At 34.9% G+C, this 16,455-nt stretch overlaps 1 protein-coding gene and 1 long non-coding RNA gene across 12 annotated transcripts in view; one reads left to right on the forward strand and one right to left on the reverse strand.

Annotated features, from left to right (window-relative positions):
- CCDC141 (coiled-coil domain containing 141) overlaps positions 1-16,455 on the reverse strand; it is a 67,651-nt gene that overhangs the window by 9,310 nt on the left and 41,886 nt on the right. For 3 of the 6 annotated variants that reach the window (XM_085584524.1, XM_085584523.1, XM_085584522.1), the window contains exons 20-26: positions 16,000-16,194; positions 14,225-14,408; positions 12,878-12,987; positions 10,874-10,972; positions 10,170-10,253; positions 6,493-7,385; positions 4,387-4,559 (exon numbers count right to left, since the gene is read on the reverse strand). In XM_085584524.1, the coding sequence (XP_085440650.1) occupies positions 4,387-4,559; positions 6,493-7,385; positions 10,170-10,253; positions 10,874-10,972; positions 12,878-12,987; positions 14,225-14,408; positions 16,000-16,194 (1,738 nt within the window). Of the gene's footprint in view, positions 1-1,650; positions 4,560-6,492; positions 7,386-10,169; positions 10,254-10,873; positions 10,973-12,877; positions 12,988-14,224; positions 14,409-15,999; positions 16,195-16,455 lie in introns of all 6 variants that reach the window. The other 3 variants (XM_085584526.1, XM_085584525.1, XR_014956585.1) reach the window with 2 other exon arrangements.
- The window catches only part of LOC146766912 (uncharacterized), an 84,327-nt gene continuing 75,249 nt past the window's right edge, over positions 7,378-16,455 (forward strand). For 3 of the 6 annotated variants that reach the window (XR_014956589.1, XR_014956590.1, XR_014956591.1), the window contains exons 1-3: positions 9,003-9,258; positions 9,781-9,845; positions 10,945-10,995. This is a non-coding gene — a long non-coding RNA (uncharacterized LOC146766912). The other 3 variants (XR_014956592.1, XR_014956594.1, XR_014956593.1) reach the window with 3 other exon arrangements.

The raw sequence follows: 16,455 nt of genomic DNA on the forward strand, positions 1-16,455 counted from the left end.
GTAGTTCCAATAAGCTTTCAAGCTTATCTGCTTTCATATTCTTCCTAGGTACTGCAGGACTGAGGCACCAAGGCAAAGCAGAAGAATGTAAGTTTTGCTCTCCCATACTGGTGCTAACCTTGTGTGACCTCTCTATTAGCCAGCCAGAGCAGCTCAAACAACTCAGTTCTTAGCTGTTGAAGGTTAGCATGTGCAAGCTGCCACCCCCATTGCATTGCATGCACCTGAAGCCCAGAAATTTGAGATCTCCAGCTTCACTTCAAGCAAGAGAACCAAGTTTACATCCCTGCCTACTCTTTGCAGGCAGTTAGCAACAGGTCACAAATAGAACATGATTAGCTAGTATTCCAGTGGAAAACATTAAGTGGGCTTCAGTGGCTCCTTGGGATAATTTTGGCTGGATTCCATAACTTGTGCAGTTTGGATTGCCTTGTGTACTCATGTTGAATCTGATACCAAAATGATTTTTACAATTCAAAGAAAAAAAAAAAAATCTGAGTGGAATGGTGACTGTAATAATGATCAGACCACATCTTGACTTTATATCAGTAAGACAGCAGAACACAAAAAGTAAAAGGTTCAGTTTCTAGAGAGCAAAGGTATGTGCAAATAAAATCATGAAGTTCTTACAACTCTTTCAGGCACAGGCTTTACCTCAACAAAGCCTGCTGTAAAAAAAGATTTTATCATTTGACAGCAACCTTCAAAATAGAATGGTTATATTTCACCAATGGTTTTTGCATGAGATCATAACAAAAACTCAGAATACAATTTGTTAATTGCAAATTATTTCTTGGCTGGATATCCCATGATCCCATCCACACAGGTTAGAAAGAACAGATCTGTTCTTCCATTGTGAGAAAAATAATCAGCTAGACAGTGGTACTGAAATACCACTCTTACAGCTGCAGACAATAATTTTGTCAACTATCAAATATTCCATGAATTTTCTGTAGGAACCAGTAGAATTATGCTGCAAACTGGTGAATAAGCACAGAAAAATCATCAACCTGAAGCAATGCTAAAACTGCAGGAGAAAAGTTCACCTTCATCTGTCTATTACACTGCGTTCACCCCTGCCTAAAGTCTCTCTTACACACAGGTGTGCAGGTCAAGCCAAATTGGTTTTAACAGCTACTTTTTAAATTAAATTGCTTCACAGTTATTGTCAATCTATTTATTCTAGGCATGTAATTTCCAGTCTCTGGTGTCTTGAAATGTGAAATTAGCAGTTTTATGAACTTCCCCTGTCTTGTCTATGAATTTAGGTTAGGCAGATTCCCACCATGCTGCTTAGAGACTTTGGATTTGCTCAGCATTACTCTGAATTGACAGCACACTTTATTGTTTGGAGATTTTGTCTCAGTCAAGCTCCTAACACAAACAGAAGGATTCCTTTATTAGGAATATTACGCAGGTGTCATGACTCAATTGATCTGAAATATCCATAACCCCAGAGCTCCAGTCTCCTTGAATACCATATGTAACCTCTTTAAAGTCTTGGCAGTAATTTTTCAAGACACAGTTCCTCTAGACCACAGATCATAACACACACACACACACACAAAAATTACTCCTTTACCCTAGAAAAGTCTCCAGAGAAAGGTGCAGAAGTAAGCATACCTTACCAGTCATTTGAGAGGAACTCACCTTCTCCTTTGCAGCTCCAGCCACATTTGATCCAATCTGGGTAATGTCTCATCCTCCCTCTGCCTACTGACTCAAACCTGTGACATCAGGCTGCCTCTCTTGAAAAATTAAAATAATTAATTCCTTTCCCCTCCAAATTTAGGTACCTTGTGTAAACACCCCTTCACACGACTCCATGTCTTGTAATCAGGCAGTATCTCTCACCATTTTCTTAAAGGTGTCTTCATATGGGGAAGAAGGAAGGCAGTGTAGGTTAGTTATATACTTAATGTCTTTCTTCTAAGGATGGGGGGACTGAGGCCTAAATCTTCACTATAAGGGAGCCATCAGGAAGATGTAAACATTTTGGGATCCTGAAGAAACTATAGCCTCAAAACTGAGTGCAATGAGGGAAAGTCAGTGTTGTGAACCAAGAAAGAACCAGTACCATACAAAACACCCAGATGTATTCCCTGCTCTACAGTATGGTTAAAAGAAGGAAGAGGTAAAGCATTTTAAAAAATACAATCAGAGTGGGAAGCATTATGTTAAGATTATTGCTGCAACAGAATGAGTGTTTTTTCCTTCAAAGAAATACTAGTGCATCATTAGATAACATCACAGTCACTCCTTTCCCTCCCCCCCCCCCCCTTTTTTTTTAGATTATCTAAACAGAACACAGCTGGAATTTTCCAGTAATTTTTTTTAAATACTCATTTGAGTCCTTAAATAAAGGGTATTTAAATCCAGACTGCCAGCACAGCAGTAACCAGTGTTGATTATGTCTTTGTTTACAAAGCAGAACATTAAAACCATGAGAGTTTCAGAGTCCTGCTGTGAATTCAGTATCTCTAAGCATTCTTTTTGAAATCTTGTTTCTTGCAGCAATTAAAATTGTGGCTGATATCCACCCATTAAAAACTGCATTTAAAGCTATTCCTGATTGAAAGTAGATGCAATAACACACTCACAAAATCAACTTTTGTTTACCTAAAATTCACAGAAACTGTCAAATTCTCAGAGGAAATCTTTAAGAATCAAACAAACAAAAGGTATTATATACTTATACAATGATTTATTAAGATCTAAATTACCTTTATTGTGAAATGGAAAATACACTGCAGGAAAACAGGTGAAATTTATACCTGAGAAAATCTTTATGAATCTATGTTTTTGGGAGATTACTGAACTTAGAAAGTGGTTCATTAAGGGTAATACCAAGTTAGAACTTCTTGTGTTCCCCATCTGTTCACCACTTCCTCCTCCTGCTCCCTCTCATTGCTGTGAGGTTATATCATGAGAATTTTTCCTTTTTTAAATGTTGAAATCACTAGGCCAAAATATCTGACCCTCAGCAAATACAATATATATTCTTTTCATAGCATGCTACACAGTAAAAGGTTTACTTTATTCCAGCAAATTATGCAAGAGAAGGTAAATACTTCCTCTTTAAATATTTTCCACAGCAATGCAATTGTAACACAAAAGCTGGTAATCAAAAGATGCAGGAAAAATCATGTAGCTGTTTGTCAACTCTTTTTACTGCATAAATGCAACAAATATTGAGGCTGAAGAATGACATTATATTTGAGGATTTATAAATTGAGCCTTCCACTCGCACAATTACATCATTGTTATGTAATAGTTAAACAAATTAGAACTTCAATAAAAAATATATTTGTGGTTGTTCTTGTCAAGAAGGAAATATAAACTGTAGATGAACAAAGCATTGATTTGGATTTACTGCTCTGAATTTAAAAGAAAATTCTGTTTGACTGACTTTTGTTTTTTTTTTAATTTTTCTAAAATTAATATACACTTTTGGATATTTCCCTGATATGGTTGATTCTGTTTGAAATCAGTGCATTAAAAAATTCAAATGAATGCAAATGCTCACTTCATAAGTTATTAACTTTCTTGTACACTAACAATTTAGAGGATTATTAGAAATATTTGTACCTTTACATTGTAAGAAGGCAGAGAAAGTATTACAGACATCTATTTAAGCATAGTGGAATGTTGGAATGTTTCATTTTATAAACATTGGTTCTATTATGTCCTAGATGCCACTTACACGAATCCTGATGGTTCTGGGTCCGTTCTGTAGCACAATCACAACTCTATTGAACTACTGCAGCTTTCCTTTGTGGAGACTGTATGCTGGGCTGAGACAGATTTAAATCTGATATATATTAGTTCAATCATGAATGGTTTGATACCTTCCCTAAGAAGCTTTGTCCTAAATTTTTTTTTTTTGTATGAATACAAGCAAATACGTGCCTGGAAAAAATACAATTGACGTTTAAAACACCTTCCACACCCTATCCCAGGAGAAGACATATTCCAAAATATACAATGATCTGAACACTTTACCTGGCTCTATACTGACATTTAAAACCTACAACCATAAAACTGTTTCCAGTGCTTTGGAATGCCTACATTTTTAGAAAGCAAAACTCAGCCTCAGATTCTAGAAAAATCTTTGTAAAACTTTTATGTCAGCATCACTATTAGAAAGTAGAATAAACACAGAATACTGGCAATAAAGAAACAAGCAACATATCCATTTTGCCAGAAAAAGTGGTTTGGTACATATTATGAAAATGCAGTGTAAGAAAATAAATTCAACATGTGATAATTAAGTCCAGTGCAGTCAATATTGTACTTATTTTGTGAATAGCCAGTACATTAGTGATACACTAATATAGATGACACACAGCATTATCCAGTCTATTCTTGCAATAAGTGGCCTGTTACCTTGCACGTGAAGAATGGCACTTGAGGAGATAGTGCCGTTCAAATTTTTAGCCCGAGCAACATAGAGGCCAGCATCTTTATCACACACCTTCTGAATGAACAAAGTATGCTTTGTCTCCTTTTGTAAAAGCTTTAAGTGCTCATCTGCAGACAGTTTCTGGCCCTTCTTGTACCTAAAGCAGAGAGTCAGTTTTCAAGTCAGAGTTTTATCACTGCATTCCACACCGAACTTTGCAAATTTAGACAATCTCTGTAACACTACAGTAACAGTAAGGGACAGAGAACTGCTTTACTCTCATTTCTCAGTTTTAAACTTAGTCTGTCAATATGCATGAACAGTTAAACAATGCAAATTATAGGACAATACATTCTTAACAGTAGAAAATTTGGTTCTGAAAATGGTTTTCAACATACAAGCTACAATTCTCTCACTGCAGTATTAGAGAGGTAACATGATGGCCTGGGCTCTCAGTTTTGTCCTGAGATATTTTTGCTAATGAGGTCTTGAGTCAGTCCATATCCAACTCATGAATAGGCTCCAAAGGATCAACAAACAAACTTTATAAACTTGCATCTTCTGCATAAAAGACAGCCAAGAACCTTCCTCCATCCCAGCCCACTTAACATTTTAGCTCACATCGTCAAACAGGATAGAAAAATGCATCAGGAATTACTTCAGCAAACTCGTGCCATAATCTAACAATTAAGGATCTGTCATGATGTATTGGTATTCACTTCTGATTTAAACATGGAAATTAGAGAAAATTCTGGCTCTCCTTGCCCCAGCCTATGTTTCAGCATAGGCTACATTTAACCTAACACAAACATGAAAATATTTTTCTACATGTATAGCCGAAGAAATTTCTACACCAGTACAAAAATACATGTTATTGGTGATTTTTAAATTAAAACAATATTTTTTTCTGTTTTCACAAATTTCTAATTTTCAAAATTATTCCACTTGAATGCTATCTTTTTGAAAGAATGTTAGTAATGTTAATGTCTTTTTGAAAGCCTGTTAATGGTGTATATATTTTTGGGCTAAATTAATGCTTTCTTACAATAAAATGAATGTCGTTTCACCAATAATACTCTCCAGTCTGTACAATACTGGTATTTAAAACAAGCTAACTTTATTGATACCAACAAAGTATAGCACCAAGGTTTCAGTGTCCAGTATTCTTCTCAGTGCCACTGAAAAAAATTTCAGTTTAACAAAAACATACAGTTTAATTCTTTAAATGTGCAATAATAATAATATCATTTTTTTTCCAGTAAGAGGCATATTTAATTTTAATACATTAAAAGAAAGGCCTCCATTTTGAAAGACTAATGAAATAAGTGGAGAAAAGACAAATGAGGTAAAATTGAAGGAATACATGTCACAACATATAGAACTATGAAAAAAAATCTCAAAATCCTGTCCTTCTTTCAGTCCCTGTTCCCTTTGGCAGGGAAGTTTTAGAGTTCAGACATTTATGTTACATCATCTGTATTTCTCACAAATCCAATAATAAAGTAATCTAAATAGACATGTAGCAATTAAGAGATAGACCATGCACACCAATACATGGTACAAAACTGATTCTCTTAGTGTAGATATTTAGGTGGGGTTTTTAAACATGCAACCTTAGTTTTGATACCTGACTTTCACATATGTGTAACTGTGTCCCCATCTACATAGTGACTACATAGATATTTCAGTGTGCATGCACATCTATGTCTCTGTCCATACGTAGTGCCCAGAGCCTGGGAAAGAGGAGGTGAATTTATTTATAGTAAATCTCAAGTATGCAATGGTTTAAGAAGGCATTGAACAAGTAGAATGCCATATTCCAGATTATGAAAACTGTATGCTTATTTTGCTTGTAAACACTGGATATGTTTGCAGTACTTTGATACTCTCATTCCTGAAATTTGATAGAGAGATTATTTCAAGATGGTTAATTGTTGAAAACAATTCTGAAGGTGGAAATCATGCAGAAGTGTGGAGGAGAAGGATACAAGCCTTTTATTCTAGCCTACAGAAGAATTTATTTGGTTATAAGCAGTTCATGGTGGCTCACTACTAGGTATATTTGCTACTTCTCATTGCAAGCTACCCACCATGTCAGTGTAGGCTCTGGGAATCCCGTTACTTCTACTTCCAAAGTTACTGGAGAACCTTCCATGACGGTTTTGTTAGACAGAAGCCGGGAGAAGTTAGGTGCCTGTCCAGTTAGGCTGGCCATGCTGTTCTTTTCTGAAGGACTTTTAATCTCTTCTTGGGTAACCATCTGCCTCTGACAGCTTCTGGTGGCATCTGGTTGAAACACGAAACCTGAGAATGCATCAGGCAAAGCATGCAGCCTGCCCTGGGGTTTAGTACAGTTATTCAAAGCATGCAATTTTTCTTGCATTTCTGTCATGCTTTTATGAAGTTCAAGGTGTTGTAAATGTGTTTTGCATGTTTCACTCATCATGCTATCTACTGGGTTGGCTTTTATAGGGTCGGAAGCAGTGCTAGTTTCAGATATTCCTTGTGAGCTACAAGTCAAAGGAGATACTGCTCTGACTTTTGGACCAGAATCTGTGAAAGAGATACAAAACTTTTGAAAGTGATCTGATGGGCTTTCCGTTCTGTTATTTGTAGCATCAGCAAAAGCAGAATTTGTTAAGAGGTCAGGTGCTTCCATCAGTTTTACTGTTCTAGTGGTTTTCTGCATTTGCAAGCTATAGGAACTGACATGCAGACTATGAGAACTACAACAGAACTGCTCTTCCAGCTCTGTTTCAGAATGTAAGAGGTTGGATTCTGGTGTTTCAGAAAGCGGTGGCAAAGATATATCATCAGGTGATATACACTCATATTCATCTCCAGAGGGTGTTTCTTCCGCCAGGAATTCAGTCTGTAAACTATCCTCTTTGGCTGAAGATGACAGCTCTGTATCCTGTGAAACAAGATCCTCACCAGCTGGAGAGATAACTGAAATATCAGCCAACATCTTCCTCTCCTCAGGCTAGGAGGGGGAAGAGGAGAAAGGAAAGAAGAAAAAGAAAAAACAAAGACAGAGTTATGATTAAATACCTGCCCTTGTCATGCAAAATCTAGCAAAAATATTTCTTCTAATTCAGCTTGATGTATTCTGAGAGGTAGCAAGAAATAGGGCAAAAGACCGTTTGTCAGAAAATGTTGCAGCAGCTTATTGGAATTTCAAACTGTTCAAGTAGATCCTAGAAAACATTATTACAACATTATATTATGTATAAGCATTTATTACAACAGTAACAATAAAAGAGAATGTACCTTTCCATAAACAAAGAGCAACCTGTGGATTTACTGTAGCTTATGTTTATATGAGCATTTGCCAGGGAAACGTGGTGGAAGAGGAGGTGTGGTTGGCCTAATTACATCTAAAGGGGACACAGTTACACAGCAAAAAAAAAAAAATATTAACAGCCAAGTTGCTGGACTTGTTCCTTTCAGAAAAAAGTTGTCAGTCAAGAGTTAAATAATTAAGCCAACATCTCTATAACATTTTCTGAGCATTTTATATATATATATTTTTTTTACTTTGCCAGCTGTTAAAAGATCCTCCCAAATATTAAAAGAAAAGAAATGCAAAAATTATTTTTATGTTAGCTTGGATCCAGAAAAAAAACCAAACAACCCTCTCATCATGTTTCAAAGAGAATTGGGTAGGCATAAGTGCATTAATTTTAATCACAAAGCACATCAAAGTCATCTGCTTTGTTAATTACTTCTCTGCCTCTTGATTTTTGCGTGAATGTAATCACATATTCAGATTGATTTCATTTGTGCAAAGGCTCTCAGCAAAGGTGTGCATAATGTTTCCTTTAGCTACTCTCTCTTTGCTGAGTTCTGTACACAAATATGTAATCTACTAAGCATTGTTTCTATCACCTATAAGCTGCCCACTCTAATAAATTGGGTTATACACTGCTGCACACTCTAATAAATTGGGTTTCCAAAGCAGGTCTCTTTGACAGTATTCAGTACAAGAGTGTGGTGGTATATTTGTTTTTGTTTTCTTTTTCCTTTACTTCTCTAAATACAATCTAACAACTAGTGCAAAAATTTAAACACCCAGAAATAATAGAACCTCATATATGCCTTGATTCTTTAGACATGTTTGTTTTAATATAGATGCTTTCCCAAGTTATTTGTTATTTCAAAGGATTGTGATTCATGCCAGATCTATGAAAAAAATGACTGAAAGCATGTTGGGATTTTACTGTGTCTATTTTACTAAACAATTCAATTCAGTTGTTAGATGAAGTTCAAGTTTTACTATAAAAATGCCCACGAGCATCCCCTGATCAACTCTGACATCTGAAGAGAAGGAAGAAGACATTGGGGAAAATGCTGTGGAAAAGAATGACAGGTGAGCTGTGAGTGAGCAAGCTGCCAGATAGGCTTTGGCAGCATGAGACCAAAAAAGCAGGAGGATCAATGTGCCATGAGAAGGTCTAGCCCACTTTTAAGAGGGTTATATTTGAAGCAAATTAATACTGGGAAAGCAGCTTGCAGAAGTACAGACAAAATTAGAGATTGCTGGCCTGCTATCCGAAGCTCTAGTGAAATGAACCTGCTACTTCTTTAAGTGAAGTATGGAGTGATGAAAAGGGTAGAGGCATCGTAGCTGCCACAATCCTCATGCGATATTTGCTGTTTCACACACCCTTGACTTCTCTCCTTGGCAGCTGAGGCTCAGGCTGATGAGGACTGACAAAGCTGTGGTTAGCAAAACAGAGCTATGGACATCTGCTGAAGTGATTCTCATGAGGGACACTCTTTGGAGCAGTCTCAAAATTTTGAGTGAAATCTGGGCTCCGAGTCAATGCTGAAACTCCCACTGACTTGGATTGGAGGTAAGAAAATCAATTAGGTTTCATTTTGGCTCATCAGCAGATTACAGGACATTTTCTATTGAACTGAAGGGAATTATGTGAGTTGAATTTCTACAAAACATCACTGTTTAATATCTTGCAGTATTTGTCTGTGTTAGCAGTTTGCAAAATGGCATTTTTAGATCTCTAAATCTGTTATCAATGGATCCTACCTTTCCAAGGCTTAAACCCGCACCAATTTATCAGACTATTTTACATAGGAAATTATTTACATTTATGTCCAGGATCCCAAGACTTCAAAATATTCTTTAAGCTAAAGTAATTAATCACATAAAACATAGATCTGCTTTGCTTTGCCTGTACTTCTAAGATTTGATTTATCCATTGATTATTTGGAAACTTTCATTGTATATCCATGAATAAAATATGTTTGTCTGGATTTTTATAATTCTAAATACATGCTCAGTCTTTTCTTATGTTTTGTGAATTGTCCTCAACATGGATGCAATCTCTACTTTGGATTATTTATGATCTCTGATGTAGGGAGTCCTAGCAACTGAAATCCAGCTTGAGTGTTTTGAGATGAGGATAAAGATAATTATTTGATGGTGAGTTCTGTTATTTCTTCTGTAGTGTCATACCAATATTAAGCAAATTATATTTGGCATGATTTCCTACTGAACTATTGACAGCTGCAGTTGTGTTCCATCATTCTCTGTTTCCTGTTATTCACACTGTCTTTAAACTGAATCAATGTGCTTGTTTTGTCAGGTTTTTGGTAATACTGCAAATGGGAATATAATCAAAGCTTACCAATACAAAAATAGTCCTCACTTTTGATACACAACAAATTAAGGACTAGAATTCCCTTGAGAGTACACAGTGGTGCCCATCAATCTGATCAAAGGTAAATTGATATGAACAGCACATACCTGTTTAGTGCGTGCGGGACATGGAGTATTGCTTCTCTTCTCACCAATGCTTTCTGAATTTGCAAGCAATTCAGCTGGTGCCATCTGAAAGAAAAATGTTTTAAAATCCCACTTTTTTTCCCAATTAATACTTTAATAATTCAGCAAATAAACAGCATTTCCACCATTATTTAGTTCAAATTCTGAGCTATATTTCTCTCATAGAATATTACTTATAAATCAAATCTTGCCCTAACTTGTATCTAGGCATCATAAGAAGTCTAGAGGTCTGGGAATACTATCAAGCAGTCTCTACTATTACTTATATTCCCTTAGGTTTTCTTTTTAAAGAAGAGAATTCAACAAGTTCTCTTTTTCAAGAAGGACTGGTCACAAAGAGGACCTTTACATTAAGAATACTGTGGCGATAGGACCAAAGGAAAATTGGTAAAAGGTTACAAAAGGAATAGTTTTTAGAAAAGAAAGGGATATATACAGGCATGTAAAAATGTTAAAAAATAAATATTCATAGGGGAGAATATATGGATTGGTTAGAAGGGAAAGGGGTAACTGAAAATAACTGAAAAACAATTGACCAAGACTGCACTGATAACACCCATCCAAATGAAGGCTTTAAGACTGAAAAACAAGAACCTTTTTAGCAATGCATAGAGTCTTTTAAGAAAGAGTTCTACTTTTTAAAAAAAACAATTAACTGAACTAACCTGCTGGTTTTGCTTCACTTCTTTAACAATCTCACATGTTTCTTGACCATGTCTTTCTTCTATTTTAACAGTAATCAGCTCTTCAGAAACATCAACTTTCTGCCACATGAAGAGAAAATTAAGTAAGTTTATACACTTTAGAAGGTAGGAATTTTTAGCTCTACACTGATTTATGCTCTGTACAACAGAGAAAGCATGGAAGTGAAAATCTGTCATCAGCACAGGTGTAAATTGCTTATGGCAAAAAAATGCAGCAAAATCCAATAAATTTATTCTTGGAAAAACAATGACAACATTTTTTGAAGCTGACAGGATCTTTTCTAAGGCAGGGAAACTAGAGAAGACTATAATTCTTCAGTGTATAAGACTGAAGAATTCTAGTGGCTAATCAAGAATCTGAGGAATATGAACTAATTTATACACAGGCTCAGTAAGGGGGAATAAAGGATTAAGTAACACTGTTATATGAAAAAAGACAACAAACAACAATGTCAGAAATAATATCAGGATTGCAGGAAAACAGTCCTAGGGTGGAAAGAAACATTTGTGAGCATCTATAATAATTTTTTTTTTAATGGTGGAAATGGAAGAATGTGGTCTAAGCATAAAACATAGAAATAGAAATCTGGACAACCATAATGTATTTTAAGAAGACTTGATAAATCCTTCAAAACTGTCATGGAAGACTTACACAGATTTCAAAATATATGTAAAATTAGGAAAGATTATGTAATACATTTCCCCTTAATTTGTCATGCTTTAAAAATAACAGGAAGTGAAACTCAATTTATGGTCCTGGTATTCCATACAGATGGCACAGACAATTTGCTGAATTATTTATTCTTCATAAGATACAGACATTGATAATTGATATATTCTGGAAATGTTCAATAGGAATATTAGTTTTTAAATCTTAGAACATCACATAATGTAAAAAAAAAAAAAATCAATTTAAAATAGTTGTGGACAATTAGGTAGTAAAATTAGTTTGAAATTCTACTTGTCCTGAAAAGCTCATAAAACATTGCTGTAGAAAAGATGGAAGGTTCAAGCCCTCTTCTGACAGAACCTGGGACTACTGTCCTGCACACAATAGTGTTTATGAAATACACTAATGGGGATGGGAAACGGTATTTATGTTGAGGTTTCTATATGGTCACAGTGCAAGACAAAGCCTTCCCATTCACCTAATGACCTTTGGAATTCATGTATATTTTTGGCATCTCTTACTCCTTTAAAGTGCATTAATGGATAATTTCAGCATTTGTCAATGTTATAGTATAATTCCATCAAAGAAAAGTGAAACAATATGCAGTACCAACAAAAGCATGATATTTAAGCATCTTAATTTTCCCACTTCACAGGAGCTGCTGCTGCATGCAGAAGGTTTTTCAGATATTACTTTGAGAATGGAGGGGGGTGGAGTAGACAGAGTCTTAATTATCTACCCCATCACCGGGCTTCCATAATTCCTCCTCAGTTAATATGTTACATTTAATTACACCTACAGCCATTTAGCAGAACATTAAACTAAAAATACTGTTCTCTTAAATATTTATATAAAACCAAGGCATTTCTAACTCAAATTACTTTGGCCATAACACTACTTGTTTTTCAGGATGTCTTTTCCAAGAGGAAGCCAAGTGAGGTTGGTTGGTATTTGGTAGCTCTGCAGTTATGTATATTACAATATCAAAGGAAGAAGTATGAAAAAAAAAAGTATTTGCTAGATACTCAAATAGAATTTAACATTTTCTCCTAAAAGTTTCTTGAAAGGAGTAACAGTTTTGAAAGGGGCAAAGAAAAAGAAACTCAGAAGAAATATTTAGTGTTCAACAAGTAGCGCTTCATTGATTCATTACAATCATTACCTAAAGTAACAGAAAAGTGAACAATTAAGTAATTCATGCTACCACAGATGATCCTCACTAGAAGCACTGATTCAGACACCAAATAAAATAAATTGATGTAGATGCAATACATTCTCCAGTTTTAAAAAAGTACCTTTATCTCCTTAAGTTCTCTCAGAGATCTGCACAACCCATCAACAGAATTCATGATTTCTTCATACTTTAATACAGTTTTTTCTACATACTTCTTTCCTTCTTCAATACCTACAAAGGCAAAACAACACAGAAGTAAAGCAGAATGCTTCAAACAGACATGCAACAATCCGTGTAATTTGTTACCCCAAGGTACTACAATAAACACATTTTTCTGTGTTTTGTTCTGCGGGAGGAATTCTGTCATTCATAGTAATGTGCTTTCCCAGCTCATACGAGCTTATTTGAGATGAATCCTCATAGTTTCTGCAGGTCTTCTGTCTGGTTAGTAATACTGCTTTAAAAGATGCTGACCTCATAAAGTGTCCCCTAAACTCATTGCTACATTCTATAACTAGGAGGCACTTAGATCCCTGTTATAAGAATACAGAACAAAGGCTGGAGAAGGGTTTTCCAATGTAATGACTTAAAGGCCATCAAAGCAACTTCTTTCTCCTGGTCTTCCTAATAAGCTGTTGTCAAAAATCTGTTCTGTCATCTCCTTTCCTGTAGATAGGAATGTTTAAAATATTGAGAAGGCTTAAAAAAAAAAAAAGCAAAAAGAAAAAAAAAGTTATCTGTGCTCTCTAAATAATCTTTCCACTAAAATAAAAAGTATTTAAAAGCCCAGTTTGACTGCTGAATTTTTTTTAGCTTTACTACTTGAATTGATAGGCTACACAAAATCCCTGTACATTTGGTTTGTCACATTATCTTTGGAAAAATTAACTTTAAAAAGTATACAAAAATTACAAGTAGGGAAAAAAAAGAAAAAATACAAAACCTTTTGACTTTCAATTTTTTTGGTCAACAATGTTCCAAATCAATCCAATTGCAAAAATTGCAAATACAGTATCTAAGTAGCAGTCTACATTATTTGTGAATAAACATTTGACAATCAACTCATACCAGTTATTTACAGTTATAATGAAAAAAATTAATTCATCATTTAGGTATATCATTATAATATCCTCTGGCTTCAAAGGCTTGCCTGTTATGAGAGAGCTTAAGCCATGAAATCTTAACTCAAAGCTCATGAATATTGCTAGGACATTTTGATTTCAAGGTGAACTCAGGCTGTATACAGAAAACTAAGTAAATACCAGACTGAAAGAGTACTTTGATATATTTACTTTTTGTAAATACTTGTTCTGAAATCCTTCACCTCTTCCAATTAATACTTTAAAACAACATTTATTTTTAAAAATTCATCGGATTTTCATCTTAAATGAACAAATCTAGGAGTCTGCTTACTTCCATCCCAAGTTACTGCATTTTGTCCCCACAGTACATTACCATATCACCTCACCATATAACTGTCTAGCAAGGTCCATAATCTGCTGAATTTTTTCTTCTTGTTCAGGCACTGCAGGTTCAATAAACTTATTGAATTGCTTGTAGAGAGTCTCTATTGCTTCTCTTGTTCTGCATTCTGCAGAGTAGTTGCCAACTCTAACCACTGTTGCGCTCACATCTTCAAACCAAAATTGACACTGAGGGTTAAAAAACCTGCATTATAATGAATTACTGTCTGCAGTTCAAGCTGTTGAAGAATAGACTGGATTATTCTTAGACTTTCCATAATCAGTGGCACACAGTATGTCTTAAATATTCTGACACATTTAACCTGAAAAACATTTGTTCATTACTAATGGTGCTTCAAGCATTAGTAGCTGTTAAATTTTCATTAATACTAGGCCCATGCTCATCTTACAATCACGGTGAAGTTACTATTTAATGGGTCAGCAAAAACATATTTTATTTCTGTCTTCTTTCCACCTTGTATATTAACCGGCTAATTTCAAAAACGCCATGTTATGGCCTCAGTTATAGCTGTGTAAGGGCGTAAGAGTTCTTTAAATTTAACATTCTAGCAGATGGGTTTTTGGTCTCAGCAACCATTAAAGTCATCAGGAATCTTACTAGTGACAAAATGGGCTTTAGAACATACCCATAATAAACATCTTTGGTTAACAATACTCAGAACAGAACACAATCTGGTGTTCACTCAGAACCATCAGTATTGCATCATTACAGAAAGCAGCTAAAAATCACCAATTCTAGTCATGGTTGAAATCAGCATTTAAGACTGTGCCTATTTGCTGAAAGAAAAGTTTTGAGTAAAAGGTGATACTTTACACTAAGTTAAAAAACAAATCAAAACAAAGCAGTCTTAAATTTTAGCTTTAGGAGATAATTTATTTCTGTTAAATAAGTGGGGAGTTTGAAAATGTAAATATTCAAGAAATATTAACAAATTGCTTTGCTAATGGTATATGTAAAAACACACTGATCAGGTCACTGGACATTGAAAATATTTCTTAAAAATCTTTAGTATTGTGATTCGTTATTAAGGGAATTTTTCATGTACTTAGATCTCTTTGGAAATAAGAACAACGTTATTTCTAAAAATAAAGTGATGACCAGAATGAGCTTGCCCCATGGCAAGAGCAACAACACAATACAGCAAGACTAAAAATATTTACAGCAAGTAAAATACTCTTACAGTACTGTCACAAACTTTTTTCTTTAAAAAAAAACAATGCATGAGACAGTCCTCAGACACATTAAAATGGACTTATGGAAGTATCCAATAAGAAAGATTGCAGTTCAGAAAAAAAATTATAGATATATTTAAAAATTTAGTTTACTAAAAAACCCATATTCTTCTATTAAGGAACTGAGTGTTTTATATTTCAGTTCCATCATTTCATAAACCATAGTGGGTACTGTGATACCTGCCTCGCATAATTTGACGGCCACCAAAGAGGACTTTGTGGTGCTTTCTGTTGCCTCAGAGCTTAATCAGAGAAAATGTGCTCCTAAGCATGACCAAAAAAATGCTGAATGACTGTGGAAGTCATATGGGCATATGGAGGCGGAGACACCACTTGCATGAATATGATCACACTGAACATTTATTTCTCCCTTTCACCACAAATTTAGAAAGAAACAAAAACCCATTTTATCAATTTATTACTTTTGGAATGTACAGATTAACCTTGAGGCAGTTAAAGCACTTTTATCCATCCCTGTCCTGGATTGTTATTACAGCCACAGTGGGGCTGGCAGGTTTACTAGTACCTCTTTCATCATCTGCTGCAGATGCTCCATGAGATCCAGATTTTGCTTGTAATCTTCCACAACCATGTTAAAATCATTCAGCTGTTTTTGTAAGTCACTGATAGAGCCCAAGAGAACTTGAACTTTAGCTTTAGGTTCATTTGCAAAAGGGTCAATTACTTTCTTCTCTAAATTATCCATCTTCTTTTTAAGAATCTGTTTAAAAGATATAGCAATGTTAAATACCACTACAAAATGCTTCTATTTTTGGAAATTTAATATAAAAAAGCAGGGGAAAACCATACATACGTATTTCTTGTCTTATGTTTTAAAAATTACAAGCTGCTCTTTCAAAAATCAAAGGAAACTGGAGGGCCTCTGCAAAGCTGATTAAAATTTATATAAATTATATTTATTAAAGGTATAATTGAGCTAACTTTTTCAGCATAAAATAAACAAATACCTGCAGTAATAAAA

This window comes from Lonchura striata, chromosome 7 (assembly GCF_050655825.1).
Source record: "Lonchura striata isolate lonStrDom1 chromosome 7, ASM5065582v1, whole genome shotgun sequence".
Lineage (NCBI taxonomy): Eukaryota > Metazoa > Chordata > Aves > Passeriformes > Estrildidae > Lonchura > Lonchura striata.